The sequence below is a fragment of the Zootermopsis nevadensis genome, unplaced genomic scaffold (genome assembly GCF_977971745.1).
Source record: "Zootermopsis nevadensis isolate Lab colony 2312 unplaced genomic scaffold, Znev_1.0 Znev_ptg000027l, whole genome shotgun sequence".
NCBI lineage: Eukaryota > Metazoa > Arthropoda > Insecta > Blattodea > Termopsidae > Zootermopsis > Zootermopsis nevadensis.
In genome coordinates this window covers 2,307,165-2,332,894 of record NW_028259159.1, presented here as the reverse complement: position 1 = coordinate 2,332,894, position 25,730 = coordinate 2,307,165, and the positions used below count along the sequence as shown (strand labels likewise).

General features: G+C 33.7%; 2 protein-coding genes across 16 annotated transcripts in view; one reads left to right on the top strand and one right to left on the bottom strand.

Annotated features, from left to right (window-relative positions):
• Osbp (oxysterol binding protein) overlaps positions 1–15,570 on the top strand; it is a 26,834-nt gene extending 11,264 nt beyond the window's left edge. For all 3 annotated transcript variants that reach the window (XM_022085127.2, XM_022085128.2, XM_087356553.1), the window contains 10 exons: positions 228–405; positions 1,664–1,800; positions 2,436–2,573; positions 3,159–3,371; positions 3,875–4,120; positions 4,305–4,449; positions 4,940–5,109; positions 5,758–5,927; positions 8,099–8,319; positions 8,953–15,570. In XM_022085127.2, coding sequence (XP_021940819.1) covers positions 228–405; positions 1,664–1,800; positions 2,436–2,573; positions 3,159–3,371; positions 3,875–4,120; positions 4,305–4,449; positions 4,940–5,109; positions 5,758–5,927; positions 8,099–8,319; positions 8,953–9,095 — 1,761 coding nt within the window. In that variant the 3' untranslated portion in view covers positions 9,096–15,570. The remainder of the gene's footprint in view (positions 1–227; positions 406–1,663; positions 1,801–2,435; positions 2,574–3,158; positions 3,372–3,874; positions 4,121–4,304; positions 4,450–4,939; positions 5,110–5,757; positions 5,928–8,098; positions 8,320–8,952) is intronic.
• Positions 14,241–25,730, bottom strand: LOC110840239 (putative glutamate receptor). 13 transcript variants are annotated; one of them, XM_087356558.1, is made up of 13 exons: positions 25,652–25,730; positions 23,248–25,389; positions 22,870–22,932; positions 21,965–22,238; positions 21,216–21,403; positions 20,506–20,661; positions 19,794–19,961; positions 19,140–19,246; positions 18,263–18,445; positions 17,907–18,127; positions 17,602–17,816; positions 16,204–16,484; positions 14,241–15,836 (listed from the first exon to the last, which is right to left on the bottom strand). In XM_087356558.1, exons 4-13 carry the CDS (start codon positions 22,134–22,136, stop codon positions 15,533–15,535), a joined length of 1,995 nt encoding a protein of 664 aa, XP_087212684.1. In that variant the 5' UTR covers positions 22,137–22,238; positions 22,870–22,932; positions 23,248–25,389; positions 25,652–25,730; the 3' UTR covers positions 14,241–15,532. The 13 variants fall into 13 exon arrangements, with proteins under 13 accessions (XP_087212684.1, XP_087212685.1, XP_087212680.1 ...); XM_087356559.1 differs by having other exon boundaries at positions 25,271–25,389; XM_087356554.1 differs by having other exon boundaries at positions 25,574–25,724.

Sequence of the window (25,730 nt, the reverse complement as noted above, 5' to 3'; positions counted from 1 at the left end):
TTATTGTGTCTCAGATTCCTGTACATCTCTGTGCAAATAAAACATTGTGATTTGTTATTCTTCAGTTAGAGAATTATAACTGTATAAGTGCTTCACATTGTGTATATGTTCAGAATAAATAACACCTGACCAAGAGGCATGGATTTTGTTTCACTTTAGCCAAAGGGTTTAATTATTAGATGTACACCTTTAAACTCATAAGTACTGTGTTGTTTTATTGCAAGCAGACATGCTCAGATTACCTAGACCTGGCACAGACACATGGCCGAAAGTGGCAAAGGATGCTACAGCATGAACGAGACCAGCGCTTGAGGTTAGAAGATATGGTGGAACAGCTAGCACGGCAGCTTGGAGGCCTGGAACAAGCTGCCAAGGAGCACTCAATCCCTGTGAGGGATAGAAGCAGTGAGTTTTTCAAGTACAGCAAAATGCATGAAGGAGATGTTTGTATGTCCAGGCCATGTGGTGATGAATTACTGTGAGATACAGTTGAATGCCTTGCCAAGTCAAGTACCTATTGCATATTCCCTTTTATATTTACACATAGGCTTTTGTATGTACACATTATCCTTACACTGCAATTAACTTCAGCATCTATTGTGTGAGATATATTTGATTTTGTACAGTGTTTTGGAATTTGAATACCCTGCTATCTTCAAGTGACTGGATGATGTGTATGGACATTATCCATTGTCTTGTAAGGGAAGAACCTGAATAATGTTTCTCATAGAAATGCAGACAAGGTGCTGTGCCTGTGTAGAAGAGTTTGAGACGCTGTTTTCACTTATAAAGAAAATATGCCATGCCACAAATATAATTGATGTGAGTTTGTCATTTCAAAATATTTATTGCATACTTGTGAACCATTGCTGCTCTTTCATCACTGAAGCCTGGCATACATAAGGCCTGATAAAAAGTATTGACAGAATCTGTGAAAATCAAGATACTATATAGGGCTGGGAGGGTAATACTGTTCTAAGCAGGCTCCAGTGGCATATCCTCACAAGTTTCATCAGTAAGCACATTCCAGAATTTTTTGGAATCACCAACAGTAGTTTCATTGCATTTTCTTTAAATGATTCCATGGCTTTTCAAATTTTCTTAATTCAGGAAGCCATAAGGAAATTGTCTTCTCTTAATATATTCTGTGTTGTAGCTAAAAATTGCCACACAAATGGTGCTGAATGTGTAGGTATATTGTCATGGTGAATTTACCACTCATTTAATGATTATCCATAACCTGCATTAGTTGGAGAAATCTATAAGAAATTGTGTTAAAGACATGTTACCAAACTAGGACCTTATTTAAAACTGAAAAAATGTGCATAGAATTATTTATTTGTGTTTTATCAACCCAAAACCACTGAATGTGGTAGATCTTTAGTTGTTAATAAAGTGATAAACCTGTTTTTGAAACAAGGTGAGCCTAATCATTTTTACTGCTTTGGAAATTAATGAAAGTTAATATGAATTTTTGTTTTTAAGTGTTCAGTACCATAATTTTCTTGAGTGAACTAAGTGTGTGAAAAATGACAAACAAGAAAATCCCAATAATCAATGCACTGGGATGCTACACTACAGACTAGATTACAGTAGTGGTTTGATGTAATGCAAAGCAGTCAAATTCCAGGACCAGTCTCACTGATTATGTTTCCTGTTTCAGATGTATCTCATTCATCCCCATCTGATGAAGATGATGAAAATGAGTTCTATGATGCTCGAGATGAAGCCTCTAATCAAGATACAGAAGCAAACTTCATCCTCAAGATTCCTTTGGGTCATAGGAGAACTTCCTCTGGGGTAAGCTTGGGATTGTAGGTTAGATTTCACTATTACAGGATATAATAACTAACTAGATGGCTTACCAAGCCTGAAGGTTCATCACCAAATTAACCAAAGCTCTCCACTGGACTCTGTCCTGGGCCAATAAAATCCAGTCTCCTTCAACTCCTATCTCCCATAGATACTGCTTCTTGATTCGTGATTCTTAATAATGTATCTGTAAAATGGAGGAGGAAGTGACCAGTTGCTGTTTGAAAATATTTTCCCATTTAAAAATCAGTTCATATAGCTTACCCAAGCTATAATAAAACCATGCTCCTGTTGTTATTTAATGTTCCTTTAATTTAGCTGCTAGAGAATACTGCTCTCTTATTTATGTTAGTACAGTTATTGATTATTTTAAATATGAAAAAGTTAAAAATAGTGCTATTTTTAAATTGTAATGTCTTGCCTGAAACCTTTTCTGTCACAAGCTTAACATGTCTCTCATCTTGAAATCATTGGAAATGCTGCATCAAAACAATTAATTTTTTATGTCCTTTGTATAAATATGAAACTTAATTCTATCTGTATAATTACTGCTCTTCTTATAACATGTGTTAATATGTAATATACTTTGGTTTTTAGTATATTATTTGAGTGTTTGTTTCTAGTCTTCAGATCCAAGGCTACATTTGCAGGATGGACATGATGAGGCTTCAGGTTCAAGCAGTGAAGTGGATGATGCAACAGAAACTAAGGTGCTGGTTATTAGTTCAAGTGATCCAGCAGCAGCATGTGATAACCTCATTGTAAGTGAGACTGAATTTTTATTGCCTGGATGAACACATTGGAGCATGTAATGAATTATATTATTTTAAGATTTTTTTATTCCCTTTCTGTATCATTTATGTTTCCTTCACCTCAGCACTCTGTCACTTATGATTGGAGCAAGTGTATGTTATTTCTTATTCTGCACATTATTCAGGTTTCTTCATATTTTATTTATTTCCTTGAATCTGTTATGGAAGGTCTTTTGTCAGATTGTTTCATTAACAATTTAGTAACACTGTAATATATGGTATGTACACAAAGTATAATAGTTAGGATTGTAATGAGCCGACATTCATTCCCTGGAATCTCACAAAGAACTGGTTTGTCAGTATCATCACCATGCTTCATGTGAATCAACGCATTTTGAATTTCTGCACATTCAAGATCATGTGTTTTCTTATAGCTCTACCCAAACTCTGTAGACAGACCTTATGCAATTGGCATATTCTGTAGTGCTGTTAGGAATGATTCTATCACCATTACTTTCATCACCAACTAATATACTTTGTATATTGAATATGATGTAAACAGTAAATATTATTAACATTCTTTGTTTATTACAGTCAAAATCAAATTTACTGTCACAACAAGGGAGTAATGGACGACAGCGGACTTCTGCCATTTCCCAACCCTCTTCTGTATCTCCAGCTTTGTCTACATCAGACTCAAAGAGACTGCGCCGTACACGTGTCCCTGACAAACCCAACTACCCACTCAATTTATGGAGCATCATGAAGAATTGTATTGGCAAGGAACTGTCCAAGATTCCTATGCCTGTATGTACATAGTAATTCATAATGCAACCAGCCATTAGATATGTTAACACAGGGCATGCTTTTTATTCTGTAATAACTGAGATTTGTAGGCACATATCTGTTGTTGCAGAGTTAGTAAATACTGCAGATAATAACAGTTTGTAGACATAAAATACTAATTTCAGAGATTTTAATTAGAACTGTTCCTTATGTCATGCTTTTACTTTTGCTTGATTAGTCATTTATGTTAATGAAGTTTAATTTCAGCTTTCTTTGAAATGGGGATTATATTGGACCATTTCAAACCAAAATGAAATTAATATAACTACTAGTTTTATTATAGCCTCCCCCAATACTGAATGTTTCCAAGACAAGTTGTAGTTTAAATGTGATATTATATTTATGTATGTCAAGCACATAAAATCTTGAAAGTGTGCCCTTGATTTGAATATTTACCAAATGTGCAAGGTGAAATCTGTTACAAGTATTATTTACAGTATGACTGTTAATGACTATTTTTACAGGTGAATTTCTCAGAGCCTCTGTCCATGTTGCAACGTCTCATAGAAGACTATGAATATGCAGACATTTTGGACATGGCATCTCTTTGCAGTGACTCATGTGAGCAGATGGCATATGTTGCTGCATTCACTGTGTCTAGTTACGCCACCACTAGCAACCGCACTGGCAAACCATTTAATCCATTATTAGGAGAAACATATGAGTGTGATAGAATGGATGATCTTGGCTGGCGGGCCATATCTGAACAGGTCTGTGTGTCTAGTGTTTATCCCAAAATATTTGAAAAATGAAGTCAATAGTGTGCTACTGTGGATAGATCAGAAACAGAAATAGCACATTCCCCCTTAAATATAAATTGCCTAAACACTTGTCAACACAGTGGATATAATAATGAAACTATTTCTTGAGAAAAATGTAGCTTTTGCTTTCCAGGTCTCCCACCATCCTCCAATGTTGGCACAGTACTGTGAAGGCCGAGATTGGCGCTGCTGGCAAGAATTTACCATGGCATCCAAGTTCCGTGGAAAGTATCTCCAAGTTATTCCACTGGGTATGGCACATCTTGAATTTAATTCTGGTGAGTTCACATGTTAATATGCCATAGTATTATATTTCTTTGTAATGCAAGATGGTGCTGCAAATTTTTCAATTATCTTGAACAGTGAGGACAAGGTTGAGTTTATTTTGCAAAAATTACTTTGTTGGCTATGAAGGATAGTGTGCTAAACTTTGCATAGGATAGTTCACATATACAGAATTACTGTCATTACTTCTATATTAAAATTCTGATGCATTAACGTTAATATAGACATACATATAACTCAGAATAGCTCTGTAAGTAAAATGACTGGGTTTGATTTCTGGAAGAAGCAGACATTTTTCTGTTCAATGTCTTAATTGTATCTTTCTTAGTTTCAAGGACTCTTTAACTTTTTTACTTGTATTTTACAGTAGTAGAAGTTTATAAGTTTTGAGGCTGAAGGTTGCAAATGCTGAAATGTAATGTAAGTGTGATTGAACCAAATAAATATGGTACTTGTAACTGACATGAATTACTTGTTACACAGGCAATCACTATACGTGGCGCAAGGTTACGACCACTGTCCATAACATTATTGTTGGTAAATTGTGGGTAGACCAACATGGAGACATGGATATTGTGAACCACAAAGATGGAGTGAAATGCCATCTCAAATACATCCCCTACAGCTATTTCACACGAGATGTGCAACGCAAGGTGAGGCATTGGTTTGAGGCTTAACTTTAAAACTATTGTTTGAAGTGTTTCAGCTTTCCAACCACTGTGTTACTAATACAGAATAACATTCATCAAAGCAGAGAACAGGTGTCTAGTGTGAACCAAATGTTTGCAATATCATTATAGTTGTTACAAAATACAACATAATTATTTAAATTATTTAGTTAAAATTATTCATTGTCAGGACTTTTTCCATCGTCTATACTTTAAAACCCACAATGTTTCAGAAGCTGGTTCTGTCTCCGTCTTCAAGTGAGAAGTACCTACTCTGTTGGGTCCCTTAGATAGAGATGATGGAAAAAGTCCTGGCAATGAATAATTTTAAGTGTAATCTACCTTTGTCAAACCCCTTTAGAATTAAATTAAATTATTTAGTATAATGGTGCAGAAGGGATGCACAAAAAATCCTAGAATTTGAGTAATTCAGAATGTTCTTAATTTCAGTTCTCACATGCTTATCACATTAATACCACAGTCATAATTACAAGTACTGTAATAGCACATTATGGACCTTGGCATATTAACTTGCCAGTGATTGGTGTGTTTATGAGTGCCTGTCTAAATAAGATAATGGTTAGATTGAAAGGTACCATCTGTATCATTTGTAACTCATGCTTTTGTTTCCAGGTGAAAGGTTGTGTAATGGACAGTGATGGCAATGTCAGGTGGGTTGTCTCTGGAATGTGGGATAACAAAATAGACATAGCACCAGTCATTAGCACAGAACGAGCCAGCTCTGACAACCCAGTGTTCAAGACAGGTGCATACACAACTGTCTGGAAACGGAAGAGCCCTCCGTAAGTAGGGTTTATACAAAAACCGACTTTTGAGAAAACCAGTTTTCGAATCCCAGTATTTCCAAAAAACTGGTTTTCAAATGTTTACAAAAAAAATTAAAACAGTAAAAAATATTTATACTTATTTTAAGATTGTTCAGTTTATTTAATATTTATGGAACTATAAAAATATAACAAAATAAAATATATTCCATAAAAAACTAAAATAACTAAAATCCGTACAAAATATAAATTATAAATTCTTATTTCATTTAGTATTTTTCTTCAGGAAATATGATTTCAAAAAACATAAAAAGTCCACTGAACGATTACTTAATCTTGTTCTTATTCTAGATACAAAATTGCCTGAAATAGAAAATACTCTCTCACTGGCTACTGATCTTGGTTTTATCATTTTCAGGGCATCAAATAAATCTAAATTCTTTGTTCTTTTATTGCTTGCCTCAAATACTGAAAATTCGTCCTTCAGTTTCTTCGGATTTGATATTATTTTTTCAGGTTCCTCAAGAAACCTATGAATTGATTCTTCCGTGGCTTCTTTTAGAGCATTGCCCTGATTAATAGTTTCTCCGTCTCCAATATATTCATCATCGGAATCTGTTTCCATACAAGAATTTGGATATATTATAGACAATATTTTTCCAGATAACTTAATAAAATCAAGTTTCGAAGCTAGTGGAAATACACTAGATATCTTTTTTGAAATGTTTTGTGGATTTTGCAAATATAGCAAAAGGGTTACCAATCCAACTTGTCTTCTTTCTTGAATTCATACTTATAAAGCATTTAGTAATTTGGAACTAATTTCAGTGTTTAAATTTTTTAGTTAATTTAACAGAAATTTTTACATATTAATTCTCGTATCTAAAACCGGTTTTCGAATTTTACAAATTTATCAAAAAAACCTGTTTTTAAACCCCGACAAACCCTATCCGTAAGTATTTCAGAACAGGCTAGCATAGTTACCATATGACATCTGCCTAGCAAGTGATTTATAAATTCTGAATTACATGTGACAATATGAAATTTGAACATCATGATCCAGTGGTTGGCACTCCTGCTTCGTATTTAGGTCCTGGGTTCAAATCTTGTTCTGGAGGCTGGCTATTCTGACAGGTTTTTCATGGTTTTCTTCACTTCTGTCAGGAAACGCTGGAATTGTACCTTAAATTAGGCCATGACTGTTTTTTCTCAGTATCCTTTCCAATTCATAATTCACTATCACCCTCTCGTTCAACATTTGAGCTATTTAGAAAGCATCATTAAATAACCTATGAATAAATATAAATAATATGGTATTTCATTTTGTGCCTAGAATTTTTAGATAAAATATTTTTTTAATCATATGTTTTGTCATACTGATGGGTATTTTATTCTAGTTAAAGTGTATGTGTACACTATTTGTTTATTAGGAGTTGTGTAGTCAAGGATATGTGATCCTTGAATTTATTTAGTCATTAAAACAAATTACTGCTGGAGATAGTGATTGACATCCTTAACATATTTTTCTTCTGTCATCATTCTGTGTGGATATTGCTCATGTTTTCTGACATTTTTCAAACTTTATTGGATTTGTATGTTGATTGCCTTGCAGTTAATTTAACACCTTAAACGTATAAATGAATTATTCTTTCACAACTCTGTTATTCATTTTGTATGTCAGACTTGTCTAAATTTTGTACTCTCCATTTCATAATTAAGTTTATATGAAATCCAGTTTCTGTTTGTTTTAATAGTCTTTTAATGCTTTGTTCATCTCCCCGTATCAGGGCATTAACTGAAAAGCCTGTTTTTTTATAATTTCTCACAGTTAATTTACATTTTCCTCTGACCAGTAACAGCTACCATTATTGAATTCAATAAAAGTGGGGAAAGGATGCTTTCTAGCTTCTCTGTGCTGCTGAGCCATATTTCTATTCTACAGGAGCATCTCTGGAATCTGCAGTCTTATACTTTGCAAAATTAAGACTTTCTTTCCCTTCAGTGTTCCCATTATTTTTCTTTTGTACATAGCAATCAAAGAAGAACTCCATAGTTTTAAAATGTAATATATCTCATTTAATTTAGGATATAAAGTTATGAAGTTTGATGTGAAATATTTGGCAACTGTGACATGGTAAACCAGCACATTGCTGACGTTCATTATACATAGGTATGTTTTTGATTTACAGGCCTGATTCAGATCGGTATTACAACTTCACAGAACTGGCGTGTCAGCTAAATGAACCAGAACCTGGAGTTGCACCAAGTGACACACGCAACCGTCCTGACCAACGATTGATGGAGAATGGATTGTGGGATGAAGCAAACATAGAGAAAGTGCGATTGGAAGAGAAACAACGGGCTGCTCGGAAGGTACGGGAGGCAGAAGCAGAGAAAGCTGCAGCTGAAGGTATAGAAATCCAAAAAAAATTATGTAGTTGGTCTTATTGTTGTTATGAATTTGTAATTGTTTATAGCCTAAATATCTGTTTTCATGTCTTGCAAGAGATTCTTCAAATGTTAATAGTTTTCGTTTCTGCCATTTTCTACTTACTAACAGCTGAGTGGTACAGTGTGACAACTTCATATACTATTGAAATTTACATGGGTTACATCCTAATATTTGTGAAAGAAAGTAAGAACTAGAAAGTAAACCCTTTGACAACCTGTAACTTAGCCTTCTTCACCATAAAAATATTTATTACTAATTTTCTATAAACAAAACAAGTTGTATGATCCATGCTGTCTTCACAATCTTCCCTTTTTGATTTTAGGCAGGTCTTCCATCTCTTCTTGGTCTTTGAGTACTAGGCTGAACAGTTCCATGCAGAATCACCCCATGGTCTCTTGCCTATAAGTTTTAATTATAATTTCCTTGTCAGTATCCTTATGCTGCCTATTTTGATTACAAGGACAAATCATTGCAATTCTTTTCTGTTAACAAATTTTTGATTCCAACTTTCTTGTTTTTCTCCAAAAATATTCCTCTTTTCATATGTTGTGAGTGTGTAGGCAGTGTTGTAATGATAATTCTGTTTAACAGGTCGTCCTTATCCACCATATGAGCCGGTGTGGTTTAAGAAGGAAAAGGAACCTTGGACAGGGAGTGTGATTCACATGTACCAGGGTAAATACTGGGAATGTAAAGAGCATCAAGATTGGTCAGTGTGCCCAGATATCTACTAGGCAACACCAGGAACCTCCATTTGCCTGCCGTTCCAGTAGAAGTTCTATCAGCATGTTGAGACAGACAGGTTTTAGTAATTAAACTTTTTTTTTGTGATTGGACTTGTACTAAGAGTATACTGTCATTGTCTGTCACATAGCAGGAATACACTGTAGGCAGGCAAGTATTTGATTGTCCTGCATAGGAACAGCCTTGATAAGTTTATTTACTGCAAAGTGTAATACACAATAGCGATGAAAGACTGAAGGTGGTTTGGGCAATATGCACACGTCTTTTTTTGCCTTCAATTTTGTCTTTCATGTGAGGGTTGTTAAGCATCCTGATTGTTTCATGTATTTTTTATAACTATGAAATGGTATGGTTTAGATTTGTAATTGTTGCTCGATGGTAGATGAATTGTTTGTAAATAGGATCATGTCAGTCTTATGAGAGCTACTGGCAATAATTGTGAATGTGACATGTAAATTAAAGATCTGAAAGTTCTGTCCTGTTTGTATCTTCCAAAATAATAGTTACATCCTACTTTTGTGTACTGTTACTAGTTGCAGAAGAATAGCAGTTTTGTTTTCTTTCTTTGTCTATGAACAACAGAACAAGGGCTAGTACAGTGGGAATAAATCTTACAGGTTAATGTTACATTGATGCCACCTACTAGAATGCTTGGATATTGAACTCACTGTTAATTGGTTCTGCAACAGTATTTCTAGAGTTACTAAGGTATACAAGCATTATGGTTAACTGTTGTATATGACTGAAAGACAAGTTTCAGAGTGCCCCTCGAAAGGTGAGAATACAAAAATAAATACAATTAAACCCACATATTTGTCTGTACTTGGGCTTCCTCATTTTTTACATTAAAATTCTAGTGTTATCTTGATAATACATTTAGTAACACTTATCTGAGTCAGGGGCATTTGTTAGTGATTCTATGGCCTATATTAAAGATTACTATATGGTGTGCAAGAAGTTTGATATTGTAAGGCTCTAGTTCAAGGTACAGGTTGCTTGTTATCATCATGTCACCAGTGTACCTCACTTTTGACCACTTTTGTTTAATGAAGTTTACTGGCATATTCTTGTCATTTGAAACTATTCTCAGTTAACCTCCATTGACAATAGTTGCCATATTTTTGTGCATATAAACTGCATAATAGTCATACAGTCAGGTTTAAATGTGCTAAATATTTGGGGTGGAAGGATATTTACCCTGTGAAAGTTAAGGCTGGAAAATGTTTAATGTGTGATATGCTGAGGTGAAATACGTTTATAATTCAAAATCCTTACATGAACTGTATTCAGAGGAAACCTCTGAATGATGAAGTGAATATGAAAATTAAGATATTTGACGTGATCAAGGATTGGCAGAGAGACTGACAAGGAGGAAGTCTGGTACTTTGTCAAAAATGTGAACTTTATCAGTTATATGATAGCATACTGAAAAATAAAAAATTGAATACTAATTTGTGAAGTGGCAGTCAGTAATTTTCATTTTGATCTAGAATGCGTATTAGTGGATCTTAAGATCCACAATACTATTCTGATATGTGACAGTGATTTGTTTATTTTGAATTAGAATACCTATCAGTAGACCCTCTAAACCATTCCTTTCAAGGTAAAAAATATCTACACTTAGTTTCTTAACCACTCTTGTCTCTTCAGCCCCTAAATTTCCTTGGAATATAGTGACTGTTTTCTGTCGCTGTTCAAACTGTGGTCATTATTTTTTGTGTTATTCTTGTGTCTGTATGTTTTCCTTTATTTTTAACCTTATTTGCATAAATTTGTGCTTTAAATGCTGTGTCCAAGAAGACTATGCTATAAATTCTATTTGGGCAGTTAGCAGGAAGGAAATGAGAATGTCATAAGATATCCTTTACAAAATCTTCTAAATTCTGAACAGTTGCCTTGTCAGTTTGTTGGTACAACTTTGGTATAGTTGTTTGTTTGCTACATCCTTGGTAAGGACTCATATTTGATTCCATAATAAGAAATAGTAATTACTTTAATTGAATTTAAATTTGTAGTAAGTGTGCATAAAATAACAAGTTTTCTGTTTATCAGTGTAATTACTTGAAAATGTGGTACAAATCTGTAATACTTCACTTGCTGATAGTGGTTTGTGCATCAAACTTCTTTAAATATTAGTTACATCTATGATGTGTGTGCATATATGTATATATTTTAAAATGACCTGTGTGGGAGAAAATGTGGTATTTTAAGTCCATATAATAGATGCACATATTGTGTAGGTCTTAGAGACATTGGGTAATAACAGGTAGCAGTGTCATATTGAAATTGAGAATTGTATTTTGTCATTGCTTTGGCCAAAATAAGTAGCAAACCTTTTGATTGTTGATATTACCATTTAATGAAGTGTTTTTCTAACTAAATCACCTATGGTTGAACCTGTTATACACTCTGTGAATACTAGGGTAATTTTTGTTAGTTGTAAACTGAATAATTCGAATTTGGTATGTTTTCCTGAATTTCTGTTAGAAACGAGACTTGCAAAGACAGGAGCTTGAAATTAAATGATCTGTAATGAGTGAATCGATTGTCTGAGTATTTAGCTTTTCTTCCCAATACATAAAATGACAATCATGAGAAGCAACCTCCATTTCTAGTAATTCTGAATACATTTTTTAGGGTTGCCAGTTCTTGAGATTTATTAGGGATACTATCAGTAAATTTGCGAATTTTGGAATTGTCTATTTCCCTCCTGGATGACATATTAACTGTATTTTAATGGTAGTTGTGGAAGGTTTTCTTTTGCCTGAATTGTAAGGTATATACACACTGACCCAGATTGTGACAGCAACAATAGGTTGGCCATTGTTATATCTGTTCTTTACATTTGTATTAATTACAAAGAATTTTTTTTTGTAAAACATGCAGTTTTTATGTTCTTGAAATATATGTGTAATATAAACAATCTATGGCAATTTAATGGAAATATGGTTTAATGTATTGTTGTATCCAGGTTGTCATTTTATAAGATTTGGTCATTGACAGCTCTTACAATGATAATACTTTTATTTGGCAAACCAAATTATGTAGTCTGTTTTACTTGATCCTGTTACAAACTCCATATGAAAACTCATACTTTTCACAGTAAAACCCTGATGACATAGGCTCTACAGCCAAGCACCTGTTGCTGTGTCATTTCTGGTCTTAGGATGAAAGTGTAAGGTATGTTGTGCAGCTCCAAATTGTAGTATTTTCAGAAACTGTACAGCATAACATAACTTCCAAGTCAAGATTGTTACCAAATACTAAAGAAAGGTTTGTACATTTTTTAAAAGAGCAGTTTTGCTTCTTAGAATTTGTATTAGTTTTGCTGATCATATTGGTTGATCATGGCTTTGAAATCATGCAAAGGCATATTTGTATTACAACTTTATTTTGTAAATAACCAGTAAATTAATCAGTCTTACACAGTATTGCATGCTATATACATACGTATTGACTGACATGCATATAAACAAACATGTACATACAAACATTTATATATGCATAAGTAGATGTGTGTACACATATGTACATACATTTTTTATTTCTTTGTAGGGCATTGTTCCATTACAAAAGTAATTATAAAATTTGTTAAAAACAAGATTTTTAAATTCTTAAGATTAAGACAGATGCACAGACGTGCGCACACACACACATACAAAACTGACATGCACCACAATCCTCATATTGCAGTTTTTATTAATTCATACAGATTTTGAGACATTTAAGTGAGGGATTGAGGGCTGTAACAGAATTTTTTGCTCATGTATAATAAAATTGTGGATTGCTGCTGTATATTTAAGCTTACACTGTGAATATTGTGTATCATAAGAGGTTACTGTCTCATATAAATGAATAGATAATGGATAGATTTAGATACATGGCTGCTTTGAAAATTCTATAAAAATATACAATAAAGCTTCTCTGTATGTATATATAGATATATATTTGTGTATGCAAGTATATATAAAAATCTTCATAGAGGTATTTCAGGCCTCAGAAATATATAAAATTTGAAAATATAATTTTATTTCATTCAGTTAAAGTTGTTTATGTTTGGAAATGACCTTGCAAATATGTATGGGATTGTTGGTGGCTGGTAGGAGACTGTGAAAATTAAATCTTTTGAAGTGTGTGTTAGCCCTGCAACTGGCAGGTATTGTAATTGTCGATTGTATGGGTCACTGGTATTGATATTGCTGACCTTTAGAGAAATTCTTATAAGAAGACAGAACATATGTTGAAACCACCTGTGAACTATATCAAGTGTAGGGTGTGAGCAAACTGTTTTCTCCTTTATTTGTCTGTAAGATATTAACTATTTAGTTGTGTAATATTTTTTGTTCAGAAACAGTATAGTTTAAGACAGTAATGAGTTAGACAAGCAAATAATTTTCTGTAGCATCTTATAACGATAGTAATATGAAATGGAGGGCGCTGTTAAGAATGGAAAAGGATCTATTAATTTTGCATTTGTGTTTCACAGCTTCATAAAGACAAAAACAAAATTAATTAATTTTTTCATAGTATAACTACTAAAAATTAAGCTTTCTGATCTTGTATATAATAATGAGATCTTTACAATGATTAAGAAACATGTGGAACAAAAAGTATAAAAATTGTGTTTACAAAAATATTTGTCTTACTAAGAGATTGGTCTAGCACTGTAAGAAATAAATCTAGCAGTCCCAGGGTTAATATTCAAGAACATATATAAATTATTTACTAAGAAATTGGTTGTGTTATTTATATAATGACTTTTAATTCTGAAATGTATGTGCTAAAAATAACTATAGAAATTAATGCTATGAGTGTTGGTCATATCTGCAAGGCTGTGAAATGAAATTGCTGGTCAGTTTCACCATGTCATACATCACCTTTCCTTCTTCCAGTGACTTAATTTTGTAACCATTACAAGGAAATGTTTATTTAAATTCCAAATATTTATATATCAGATGTGGTGTAGTGGTTAGCATTCATATTTAGGAATGCTCTGATTTTGATCTCACCCATGAGATCATCTGTCCTGATTTATATTTACATTTTCAGTTGGTCCATACACCTACAGACAAATACCAGGATAGTACCTTAAAAGAAGGAGTGACAGCTTGTTCCACATTTTTACCAACACACTATTGATATTCATCCTATAAGTTTTAATTTGATGTGTTATAACATTTTCCACAGTTACATTAAATATGACAGTACAGTAATCCATTATGAGTAAATGAGTTTAGCTGGTTGCACACCATGAAGTGATCACCATTGCTGTACATAAATTCATCAACATTTTATTCTTATTCTGTATCACTGTTTCATAGGACAGAATGGGAAAGCTCTTGTATTGACCATAGTTTCACATAAAAACCTGAACTTCAGTTACTTGTTTAATTATATGTTGTTGTCTTCTGATTTCCTGTAATTAATTCAGTAAGTTGATATTTGAATGGGATATTAAAATTTGAAGATGATGTATTAATTGTATGTCTATAATAACTGCTGTAAATTAATTAACCAAAATTTGGAACAGCAAATTGAGACTGATATAGGCCACATATTGTCTTTTCTCCAGTTTTTAAATTTAAGTCTATCTCACAACTTTTCATATGTCCAAAATTTCATAAATCATGGTACTACATTTTCTTTCCCATTTAGGCATTTTTCCTGGCAAAGGTGCCTTTGTCCAAGCATCATTTAAAATAGACTGTATTGAAACAATGAGATTGTTTATTTGTAATAACAATCTTAAGAATGTGTATTCTTACTGGCAAATTTTCTGTCACCATTGTAATGATGCATAGTGATTGCTTCATGCACTATAAAAACTTTGGTTATCACCACCTAGCAAACAGCTCAGAGGCAGATAAACAACAGAAAGATAATTTTATGTATGAGATTGAGGGAAGCAAAATTTCGGTCATAATTTTCAGAGTGGATAAAATAGCCTTCAGCAGTTTTGTATTTTGGCCTGTGGCCCAAACCCAGAGATGGAACAGGTCATTACATAGAGCTTGAAAATACTATACTGAACATATTGTTTTTACCTGACTGTTAGATGAAGCTTTTCTTTTATTTTGATTCAAGAATATGTGTTATCTTATATTTGTAAATTATAAGATACATAAACAACAAACAATTCAATGATTTCTAGGAAAACAGATGTCTAACAAATGTAACATTTTGAAGGGATGAAAATTATGTGGAGCTAAGTGGGCCATTATGAAGAGTTATACTACAGAATTATACCTAAGAATTTTATTTAGGAAAGTAAGTTAATAAAAGTGGTTACTGTTTGAAATATTGTACCATTAAAATGGAGTGTCCTGTGTTGAAGTCATCTTACAGTCGTATGATGTGGTATTTCTGTTAAGTGATTGGTTATTAACCACTTGACCTAACATTGCTTGTGGTTTATTACAAGTTAATATTATTTGTACAGTGCAAATAAATTCCGAGTTGGTTTTATGTTATGTTTATATAACTTGTCAACAGATTGTGTTTGCACATGATTTTTTTTTTGATGCCCCATTACTGTTCTGTATTTGTATAGCATTAGTTCTGCTATCAAGATGAAAAGTGATGTCAAAACAATTGCTATAAAACCTCTGACTGGAAGTAGAATATCTGTCCACTCCATTACAACATAAAGCATCTTGTTACATTGTTGAGGTTGTGGCACCCATTTGAGCTTTAGGCGTTGAATTAGGCCAATGCTCTTCATTTTAAGTATGCTGAAACATGGGAAGAAGTAGTGTAAAAGTATATCCACACAAAACGTTCAATATACTCTGCCAAGAATTGGTGTTAGCACTGTTGTACCTTTGTGTTCTATTATCAGAATGTTGGTATTTATGGATAAAGTGGTTTGGTCTTTTTTTATATAACTTTTAAAGTTTGGTAACTTTGTTAGTTTTGTGAAACAGTTTTTTTTTACTCTTTGCCATATCTAATGCAGTATAACATATAAAAATACTTAAACATAATGTACATAGTGCATTGATATTAAGTGGTCTTTTAATGCCAGAATACAGTGAATTTAAATGGTGTTGCAAAGGGTTAAAAAAGGTTCTGCTGTAAGTATCACAATAACATTTTTACCTGTGGTTAATGACCTCTTTGTATGGGGAGTTCTTCTGCAGTGCAAAACTAAGTCCTCCACGGAAATATTTGTGAGGCAGAGCCAGAATCTTACAGGCCTGTGCAGGGGTGAAACTGTGCTGCAGTGTGTTCTGACAAGAATCTTCTAGCCCCAAGAATGCAAAGTGACTTCCAGCAAGTGTTGCTGATAGACCTGATGTGTAGCTATTCATGAGGTGACCAGGAAAAGGCTCAAGTTTAAGGTGCCACAGTTTACCAAAAATGCTTCCTGGTTCCGCATTCTGAAGGGACAGGTAAAAAGTTTCAGAAGTATATTTACTAAAAGGTACATTGTTTTCTGCTCAAGTACCTCTAGACAATGCTGGGACAGTTTCTGTTAAAATAGGCCATGACGACTACTACTTTCTGCTTCTGTATTAGTTAATCATTATGATCATTACTCATGTATGCACTTGATAAAGCATTGTTGAATAAGCCAAAAAACAAGTCATGATTTTTGCTTGAGGTGAATTGTCTATCAGACTGTCTTGCTGTCTTGTTATTCAAAATAACCTTTCCTAACCATGTGTTACAACTTTTGCATGATCTAGCTGGCCATGCGTTGCAGTAGCATACTGTTAAAGCATTAACCTCCAAGTTGAAGTCCAGCCGGCCACTCCATATTATAGGATTTAACTGTTCTTTAAAATACAGATGAAGTACAGTGTAACAAGTACCAGCAAAAACATTAATAACATGAATTTTCATTTGGTGTTGGTCATACATTGAATGAGAGGAAAATGTTCATGAATAGTGAGTGAATGGGTCAGAATATGTAAAAAGGTGGTCATAGAGTTCTTTTTCTGGAGAGACTGAGTAAAACCACAGAGTGTGTCAGGATAGGTGGTAGCCTGGCTGATATTCAAACCAGGTACCTCTCGAATACATTTATCATGATTACCACCACACCAGTTTCCTCAGTCATGAATTGGAGACCTGACAACTTTTACAAAATCAACAAGTTCTGATAATAACTTATGCCTATTTTCTGCCAAATGCTTCTTTTTATATTGTGAGGCAGGAGGAACTAAAAGAATTAGTAGTGACATAATTTAGTTGTCTGTTTCTGTGCATAATTGTAATTAGTACTGATTCTGTGTTACATTTCTCAATACAACCGTAAAATGTCGGACTGTCACTATTGATTAATACTTGTACCATCATACAAAAAGATTCAGTGTGACTGCCATGTTGATGTTATTGATTATAGTAAATTAAGAAGTTGGGCTATCCTTAGGTGGCGTGATGTTCATAACAAGATTAAATTGGTTCAAAACTTGTCAGGGGAGAGGGGATAAACATGGAAATAATGTTCTTTGTGTTGTTTAGGAGTGTCCGACATACGTGCTTCCAACTTGCCTTGAATGTGTTGAATGGAAGACTAGAATTCATGACACCAAACTTCCAGCTGGAACTCTTCAGAATGTCACTGAGATCGCCAAGTGGTGGTTGTGGTTTATACAAGGTTGCAAGTGAAGTGAGCTTGGCACTGTAAGCAATATGCACAACCAAAAACAGGAGGGCACTTGAGTGCTGCACTAACCTCATGGAGAAACTTGAAGGAGAGTCTGTTCCTGTGAATAGTAGGTAAAATTGGTACTGTTCTCATTTTTAACCTTTTCTTTTAAATATACTTTAGTGGTATGAGTACAAGCTTGACTTACCTTGTTGCAGCATGATGGTCACAGTTGTGAAGAGGTTTGATAGGAAACCTGACCTTTGCGTGGATCCATGCAGATTATACGTGATGTAATGGAGTAGGTTGTTAATGGATGTGAACAAGAGGAGACCCACAATGAGAGCAAACCATGTCCAGACATTGAATGGATGAAAATACCAGTCCATGGAGGGTTCCTTTGTTCCTTCATGTACATACAGCTGTGTTCTGCAAGTACAACTAAGAATTTTTAATAAGGCCTCTATCGTTGATATAATCTTTTAATGACCTATAGATAAACATAAATTAAACTTAGTCAAATGTTGTTTATGATACACTGTTGTGTTAGTTTAATAGACTTACGCAGCAGTGTGGAGAGGCAAGGTAAAATCTATGACTTCTAATCGGTCTGCTGTAATAGATACTTCACAGATTGATAAATCAGCTTCCTGTTTTTGAATCGCACCTATCATTCCAGTCCACATTGAAGTGTTGTCAGTAGGTGTGTTCCCATAGGAATAACCAGGCAGGTATATGATAGTGTAACTGCAGGCAGAGAGTTCTTGGTATCAACACAAAAGAATTATACAAATTTGTTCCAGGCCTACAATCTGGAGCTACCCAATAAATAAAATTGATAAAAATTACCCCTGTAACACGATGAGTACCCGTTATATGTCTATACTGCTATTTAGAAAAATTCACTGTCACACATATCAAAAGTGTGGTCTAATGCTATTTGCACACAAATCATGAAAGTGCGCCAACAAATAGAGTCAATTTTGTAAAACAATAATAAAGTAAGATCAAAGGAAAGAATGCTATCTGTGTGCCTAAATTACCTGCCACAAAGGTGTGATTTTAAAGCTCCATGCATTCCTATCCTTGGCACTAGATTGTTATTAAGTATTCAGGTTTATGCTCTAGTTGCTATGGAAAAGTCCTCTGTACCCACTGGATAAGAGGATAGGTGGGCCCCAGTGCAAAGAGGAATATCCCTGTTTGTGTCAAACTTCAGTCATCCAGGCCATCAGTCAAGTAAAATAAATCTGTCATTAATCCATATTGATTAAATTAATTAACAGAATTCTCATGTTATTACGTTAACACCGTGAGGTTTCTCATATGAATTTATTCACAAACTTCATACACAACATGAACCAAAGATTTATTGGTCCCTCTTCTAATAAGGAATTAATACCTCAACATATTTGGTAGTAGAACAAAACAATCTACTCACGTAAAATTCAGTGCATTTGCAAGAGTTTTGAAGACTTCACCAAAGTATCCTCCTGTTACTTGGAAATGATCACCACTCTTTTGTATTTGAGTGTAAAATTCATTAATCTGGTTAAAGGACAAATTAAAGTTCAAATAATGTAATTACATTTAGTGTTGTAAACATGTGTGAAACTTTTGTATCTTAATAATGAGATGCACATTTTACATACCTATTCTGGATGTAGAAGAAATCTAATAAGGTAAAATTATACTTTTAAAATTGATAGATGAGGAAAGTCTCTTTATTTCTCACTCAATCAATTTCACAATTATAACACAGTTTCTGTTCTTTTATTGAAATTGTTTAAATTAAAAGTCTATGTTTTTACTGGTGAATCTATTGAGGAATCCAATTCAGGGACAATTGGTGGACTCTTATTATTCTTTATTATTATTATTATTGTTTGTGTGCTGTATCAACAGCCTGATGTGTGTATATATAATTAATCTTTAGGTTCTATAAAAAGTGGGGAATTTATTGACTAGTTTAGTGTACTAGCATCTTCTTAACAAGAACTCTGATGTATGTAGTTCATTTTTAGGAAAAACAAACAGTTGTACAGAGCATGTTTAAAAAAAGTTTCGAATTTGTAATTTCTTTGATGTGCCTTACCAGTACGGTTGTTGCTCGAAGTTGGTATCCCTGCAGATTTCCATGCCTGTGTCTGTCGTACTTGTGTGTTGAAGGTGGGACTAAGTTGCCAGGGTTCCATTCACTAATAATGTGATGCTGGAGACTGGTGTTCTGACCCAGTGTGCCCAGTGCATATGTCTCCAATAACTGCATTTGGAAGGATAGTTCATGAATATGACAGTCATGTTCAACTAGGTACATGCCTTTATTTTGTTTAATAATTTTGTTATCTCCTTCATTGGGACGTTTCAAAGTCATGTAAATATGCAAAAAGTACCAAGAAATTATGAGTTTTCAAATGCAGTTAAATCCTCATTTTAGATAGGCTGACAATCCATCTACACAAGTTTTTTATTATAGTCTCAGTGTTTATTAAAAATTTACTACACGTTTTGACTTTAATTGGTCATCTTCAAGATGTTCTCTTTAAGTGTTTTAAATTAATAGATATGACCAGCTAAGACTCTAATAAAATAGGTAAGCTGCTTAAGACAAAATTCATTATGTAGTGAAGTCAGCAACAGAAAATGTGTGTGCAAATTAGCAGTCATATCTATTAGTTTTAAACACTTAAAGAGAACCATCTGAAGGTGACCAATTAAGGTCAGAACATGTAGTGGATTCTTATTTTTAAGTGTTTTAAAAATGTTCAGTTCTCTCCATGTACCAGATTGAAGCAATTTGTTCAAACCTGGATATTTGCTTCCTTGCCATAGACTGCAATGAAGATATTGCTATCAAGTCGGATGTTGAGCTGAGCAAGGTTTTGAAACAAATGAGATGAAAGTGAATCAGAAGTTAAGAACAGCCAGAGAATCCTTCCATTGAATTGTCCTTCCTGAGAACACTGAAAATAAATTTGAATAACTCAGTAAATCCTGTTTGTTGAATGGAAAATATTAAGCCTGTGATGTCCTGATTCCTTGGCTTCTGAATCTACGAAAATCCCAGCAGAGATTACTATTTTACAGACAGATTTTTACTGTGAACTTAAGAACACTATTTTAATTAGACGTAAGCCTATTTCTGTCAATTTTGTAACATTTCAGACAGTTACTCAAAGAGACAAATCTTCAAGTTGCAACATTTGTATCTTTTCTCCTGTATGTAACTGCCAGCCTCATTCATGTTCATTATGCTAGTTCATGCAGGGTATAAGGTGAATTTTAAAAAATTAGAGCTGTCTGCTACATACCCTGCAGGCATTTGGGGGAGAAGAGGTATAACTAATTCAGCTTATGTGCAATTAAGCTAGCTGTATTGCACTAGAATACCACAGAACCAATAATTCTAAGTTAAAGTCTGGCCAGTAACCCCCTAGTACAGGGGTTTAAATCCCATTCCTGCATGATAAAACTCCTTATCTCACTAAAGAAGAGTAACTCATAGAATACTGAGCACCTGTTTTAGGAACTCATGATGTTGTGTAGATGCCCTGTATGGCAAAACAAGGAGTGGAGTTTTGCCGGCACTATCTGGGAGTGGCTGACAAGAAGTCCATGCCTGGGTGGAGGTGACCAGGATTTTCAGATACAGCTGTGATATGAACTTCACAAATTGGAACTCTTTCAGTGATATGTTACACCAATCTGAAGAACATAACATTTGGTAAAGATTTGAATCTCCATATGATCTTTTATTCCTGTACAGATCTACTTCAGTGCCAAAATAACTCTTACACTTTCTGATGCACACACTGAATATCTCCAAAATAATTTTTTATTGTCTCAAAAGTTTTGAAGTTAAAGTTATTCTCCTTATGTAATTTCCATCATGTGACATAAAAATATGATATTCTGACTTTGAAACTGGTTGGAACCTCTGATATGGGACATTAAAATACAGGTAAACAAATATGAGCAGTGTGTCAATGTTTTATTGATAAAGATGAGCAACAGTAGGTCATAAATTTAATTTAAAGGATGAGTGGTGTACTGAAAAACTGAAGAATGGAAATTACAATTTATTGTGTATATAAAAAAATCATCTGTGTTTGTGATATATATTTTGGTAACTTCATCTCCAATTCTTTATTTTCAAACAAAATTATATGGAAAATACTATTTTTACTGTCATTTCTGAAATTTCAGAGAGAAATTCAGTCTGAATATCCTCTCACTACAACCCTGAAGAGTGATAATGTAACAAACCTGTGATATCATAGAGAATTATGCTACTGCACAGCTGATGGTGACAGAAAGTTTGGAGAAACATAAGCTGCTTGTCATGTGACAGTGAACTGCTAATCTGTATAAGTGGAAGCTTTGCCAGCAGACACAAAACTAAACCCTTCATTATGCCTCTTGTACTGTGATGTTTCATTCCAGGTATTGCTTTTTCTCACAACTCAGATGACTGCATTTTTCTGTCTCCACAGGATTTTATTTTGGTGTTGGAGAAGCTTTATTTGCCTCTGATTTTATTCTGAAATTAATTTATGAGCTAATATATTTTATCCATTTTTTTAAATCTCAGCTAAAGAAGAAAACCTGGTGTTGATTCTGACATTGTCAAAAAACTGTCACCCAGATTAAAAACTTAAACTGTTATATCCAACTTCCTGGACTAGTGTGCTATTTATATCATCACACTTCTACCTCTCAATTTTGTCATTTGCAGGTAAATCCTCACTAATTCAGACTGTCTTTTTTCTTTCATGTATTTTATTTTTGGAGATTTTTTCTAAATGAGAATTTAATGATACAATTGCCCACTACTTGTCAGCTTGGGGGAGTACTGAAATGCACATATAGTATCTAATTTGTAGTGACAATACAATTTTCCAATTTTAATAGAACACTTTCAAATGAAATATTTTTTCTTTCCATCATGTCTATGTCCTTATACCATCTATGTTAACATATGTTGCTGGTATGTGAATACATTTTATTGTTTTTATTAACTTGAAAAATATTTGCATATAATTATGTCCTGTATTGCAGGTCTTTTACTAATTCAGATTATCCCCCTCCTCCTTTTAATACAAATTTGTGAGGTTTTACTGTGTGTGTGTGTGTAGATATATATATATATATATAAACCTTTAGATACTTACACAGCCGTATCCTGGTCTTTTAAATTGTAGACATAAAATACAGATATGTTTTAAATACTGCCTCTGAAAGGTCAAAGATTTGTCATTTTGTAAACAAAATTGTTAAATACACATTAAGAATTAAAGTATGTACAATGAATGCATTTACCCTTTTATTTATACTTCAGAGAAAATTGTCACATATTTGCTACAGAAGAGGATAAAATAAGAAAAGACTGAACATAGTTTCCTGTGTTTTTTTTCCCATTGGAACTTAAAACCACTGCCATATAATTTATCAACTGTTACAAAATATAAATTTCCAAACAAGGGTTTCATTTCACTAGCTTATAGCTGAAATGTAGGTGTACTTTTCACCATCAGCAACTGGCTTCTTACCTAAGCTGTTTTCAGTCCATGCTATTGCACACGTGCACTATGGAAAGCAGCTCATTAGAAACTTGTTTTGTGAAGTGACAAGGCATGTTATCTAAAGGAAAAAAATGTTTTCATGCATAATGCAAATCATGTTAGGAAAGTATTTTGTATAAGCAGTCCTAAAGATGACTGTAATGGGATTATTATCTGTATTGCATAATATTCAATGTATTTTCAGCAACTACAGAAATATGTGTATGAACCTACAGTTGAGCAAGAATGAGACAAACTGCAAAAGTGACACGGGCTTCTATTCATTCTTAACACATAAAGACAGCTAAATGTTTAAAGGAAGAACTGATGAGGCAAACATACAATACATAGAATATAACTGTGTATTGTGGTTTTCTGGGTGACACTTTGTGATCTAGTAGGTTGTTTCCTACGTTCTTAAAAATGTAGTATTTGAGGTTATCACAGCGGTAATTCCAAATATGGCTGTCTTGTTTCAGCGCTGTGTAGTCTGGTAAAAGTTTACCAACATTTCAGTAGTCCTCGCTGCCTCATCACCCTGATGACAGAGGCGGCAAGGACCTCTGAAACATTTGTAAACTTCTGCCAGACTACACAGCACTACAACCCAAGGCAGCCATCTTTGTAGTCTTGCCCAAATGATAATGAACATATCTATTCAGTTGTTACATTTTTACACAAGTTACTGTGCCATGTCCCTCCTGTAATATACAGATTAAATCCACAAACAGTTTAATATTTTGAAGTTTCAAAGAGAACATTTGCCAATCTTTCAGCAATACTCTATTTACAGTAACTGTTCTGAATGCCTCTTTCAGAATTCTGAATGTCTTGTAGTCAGTGGGAATATCAACAGATGTACACATTATTAGGGGTCTTGATATTTAATGAGGATTTTGGGACATGTGGTGGCTGATAAGGGTGTATGCTAGTATTGGCTTGTTTATGTTACAGAAATAGCTGGAAAAATTCTGCCACTTTATTTTCCTGTATGAACTTTATTTTTTTTAATGTTCTGTAATATAAGCCATTCAAAGTACCAGGCTAGAATTAAATCCCATAATTATCCTGAATTTAAAACCATGCACTTTGGAACCATATGAGTTTTCTTGCAGGAATTTTTATTACCATCATTGAAAATGTCAATCTGGTATGGTTGTTAGTTTTGCAATAATGGCAAATTGACAGTATTTGAATTCATCACCATTATCAGCACCAAGGATTATGCCTATTGGCCTGTTCTGATCCTGGTTCTGTATGAATTGACAAGTCTTTAAAAGGGATAAACTCATTCTCTTCGTTTGTGTTGCGATTTTTATTTGAGCAACTTTCCATAATTTACCTATATGTAATATATGAGAGGTTTTATTTCAGTTAAAAAATAATTTATGTGGCATTTTCCTGAAGGGACTAAGTAAAATTGTTGTGATAAGTCCTTCAGTGAGATTTATTCCATGTGCTTGCACATAAAACAATAAGTATTATACAGAAATCTTGTAAAGATGATGAATACTTTGAATATGGTGTCCCCTAGGGTTTGTACTTGGTCCTTAATGTTTCATCATACATGTTAATGACATGCAGAAATTTAATAAAGGCAGAGCAAACATGTATGCAGTTGATCCCTCAGTTCTAAATGCAGGATAAAAGAAAGTTTACATACAAACAACTTAAAACCTGATTGAAACTTTGTTTGTAAATACAGTAAATGTCTAGATTAAAAGTCATAAAGAATAAAAATAAAATGAGTGAAATGAGAAGCAGATATGTACTTGGGATTGTCATTGACAGAAATCTGCCTTTGGAAAGGCATGTGGACAAAATGTGCAAAAGTTAGATCCAATCTGTATATAATTAAGAGGCTGTCTGATGTAACTAAATTGGATGTTATGAATACGATATAAACTCAAACTTGGCATACAATAATACTTGTTTTTTGTTTCCAGTACATGCTGTGAATGTGCTAGGGGAGAGCTGAGAAGGTAGGTCTCATACTGGTTCTTGAACTTGCCTCTGCAGGGAGATGAGTGGTCAGCAACATGCACGAGCCATGCTTTGGCCCTGGGAAAAGGACCTTTACCCATTGGAATGGAGACTGGATAGGCCCCAGAGCCAGTCTGGATGCAGATGCTAGAAGAAGAATAATTAAATTAACTATTGAAAAATGTGATTTTTATAACAATCTTCCTCTACATATTAAAGGGATGAAAAGTAACTGTCTCATAAAAGAAAAGCTGAAGGTGCTTGTAATTGCTACTGTTTAACTGCAGAAAGATTTTACTGATTTTCTTTCAATATGCACATCATACTAAACATTTTACTTGTTTTCTTTCAGTAAACTCAATTTATTGTATTAATTTTAACATATTTTAATATTTATATCATATCCAACATCAATATTATATTGATCCACTGGACGAATGAATGAGTTACAGCCAAGCAACAAATCTAAAGCTCGAAGGGAATTTTTT

Excerpts from the sequence above, each read along its gene's own strand:
- LOC110840239 (XM_087356558.1), bottom strand. The coding sequence starts at position 22,136 with ATGAAACATCACAGTACAAGAGGCATAATGAAGGGTTTAGTTTTGTGT. Across the intron at positions 16,485-17,601 it reads TTCCATTCAACACATTCAAG|AATGCGGAACCAGGAAGCAT; the intron begins GCAAGTTGGAAG and ends CTGTCCCTTCAG. Across the intron at positions 15,837-16,203 it reads AAAGAGGTCATTAACCACAG|CATACTTAAAATGAAGAGCA; the intron begins GTAAAAATGTTA and ends CCCATGTTTCAG.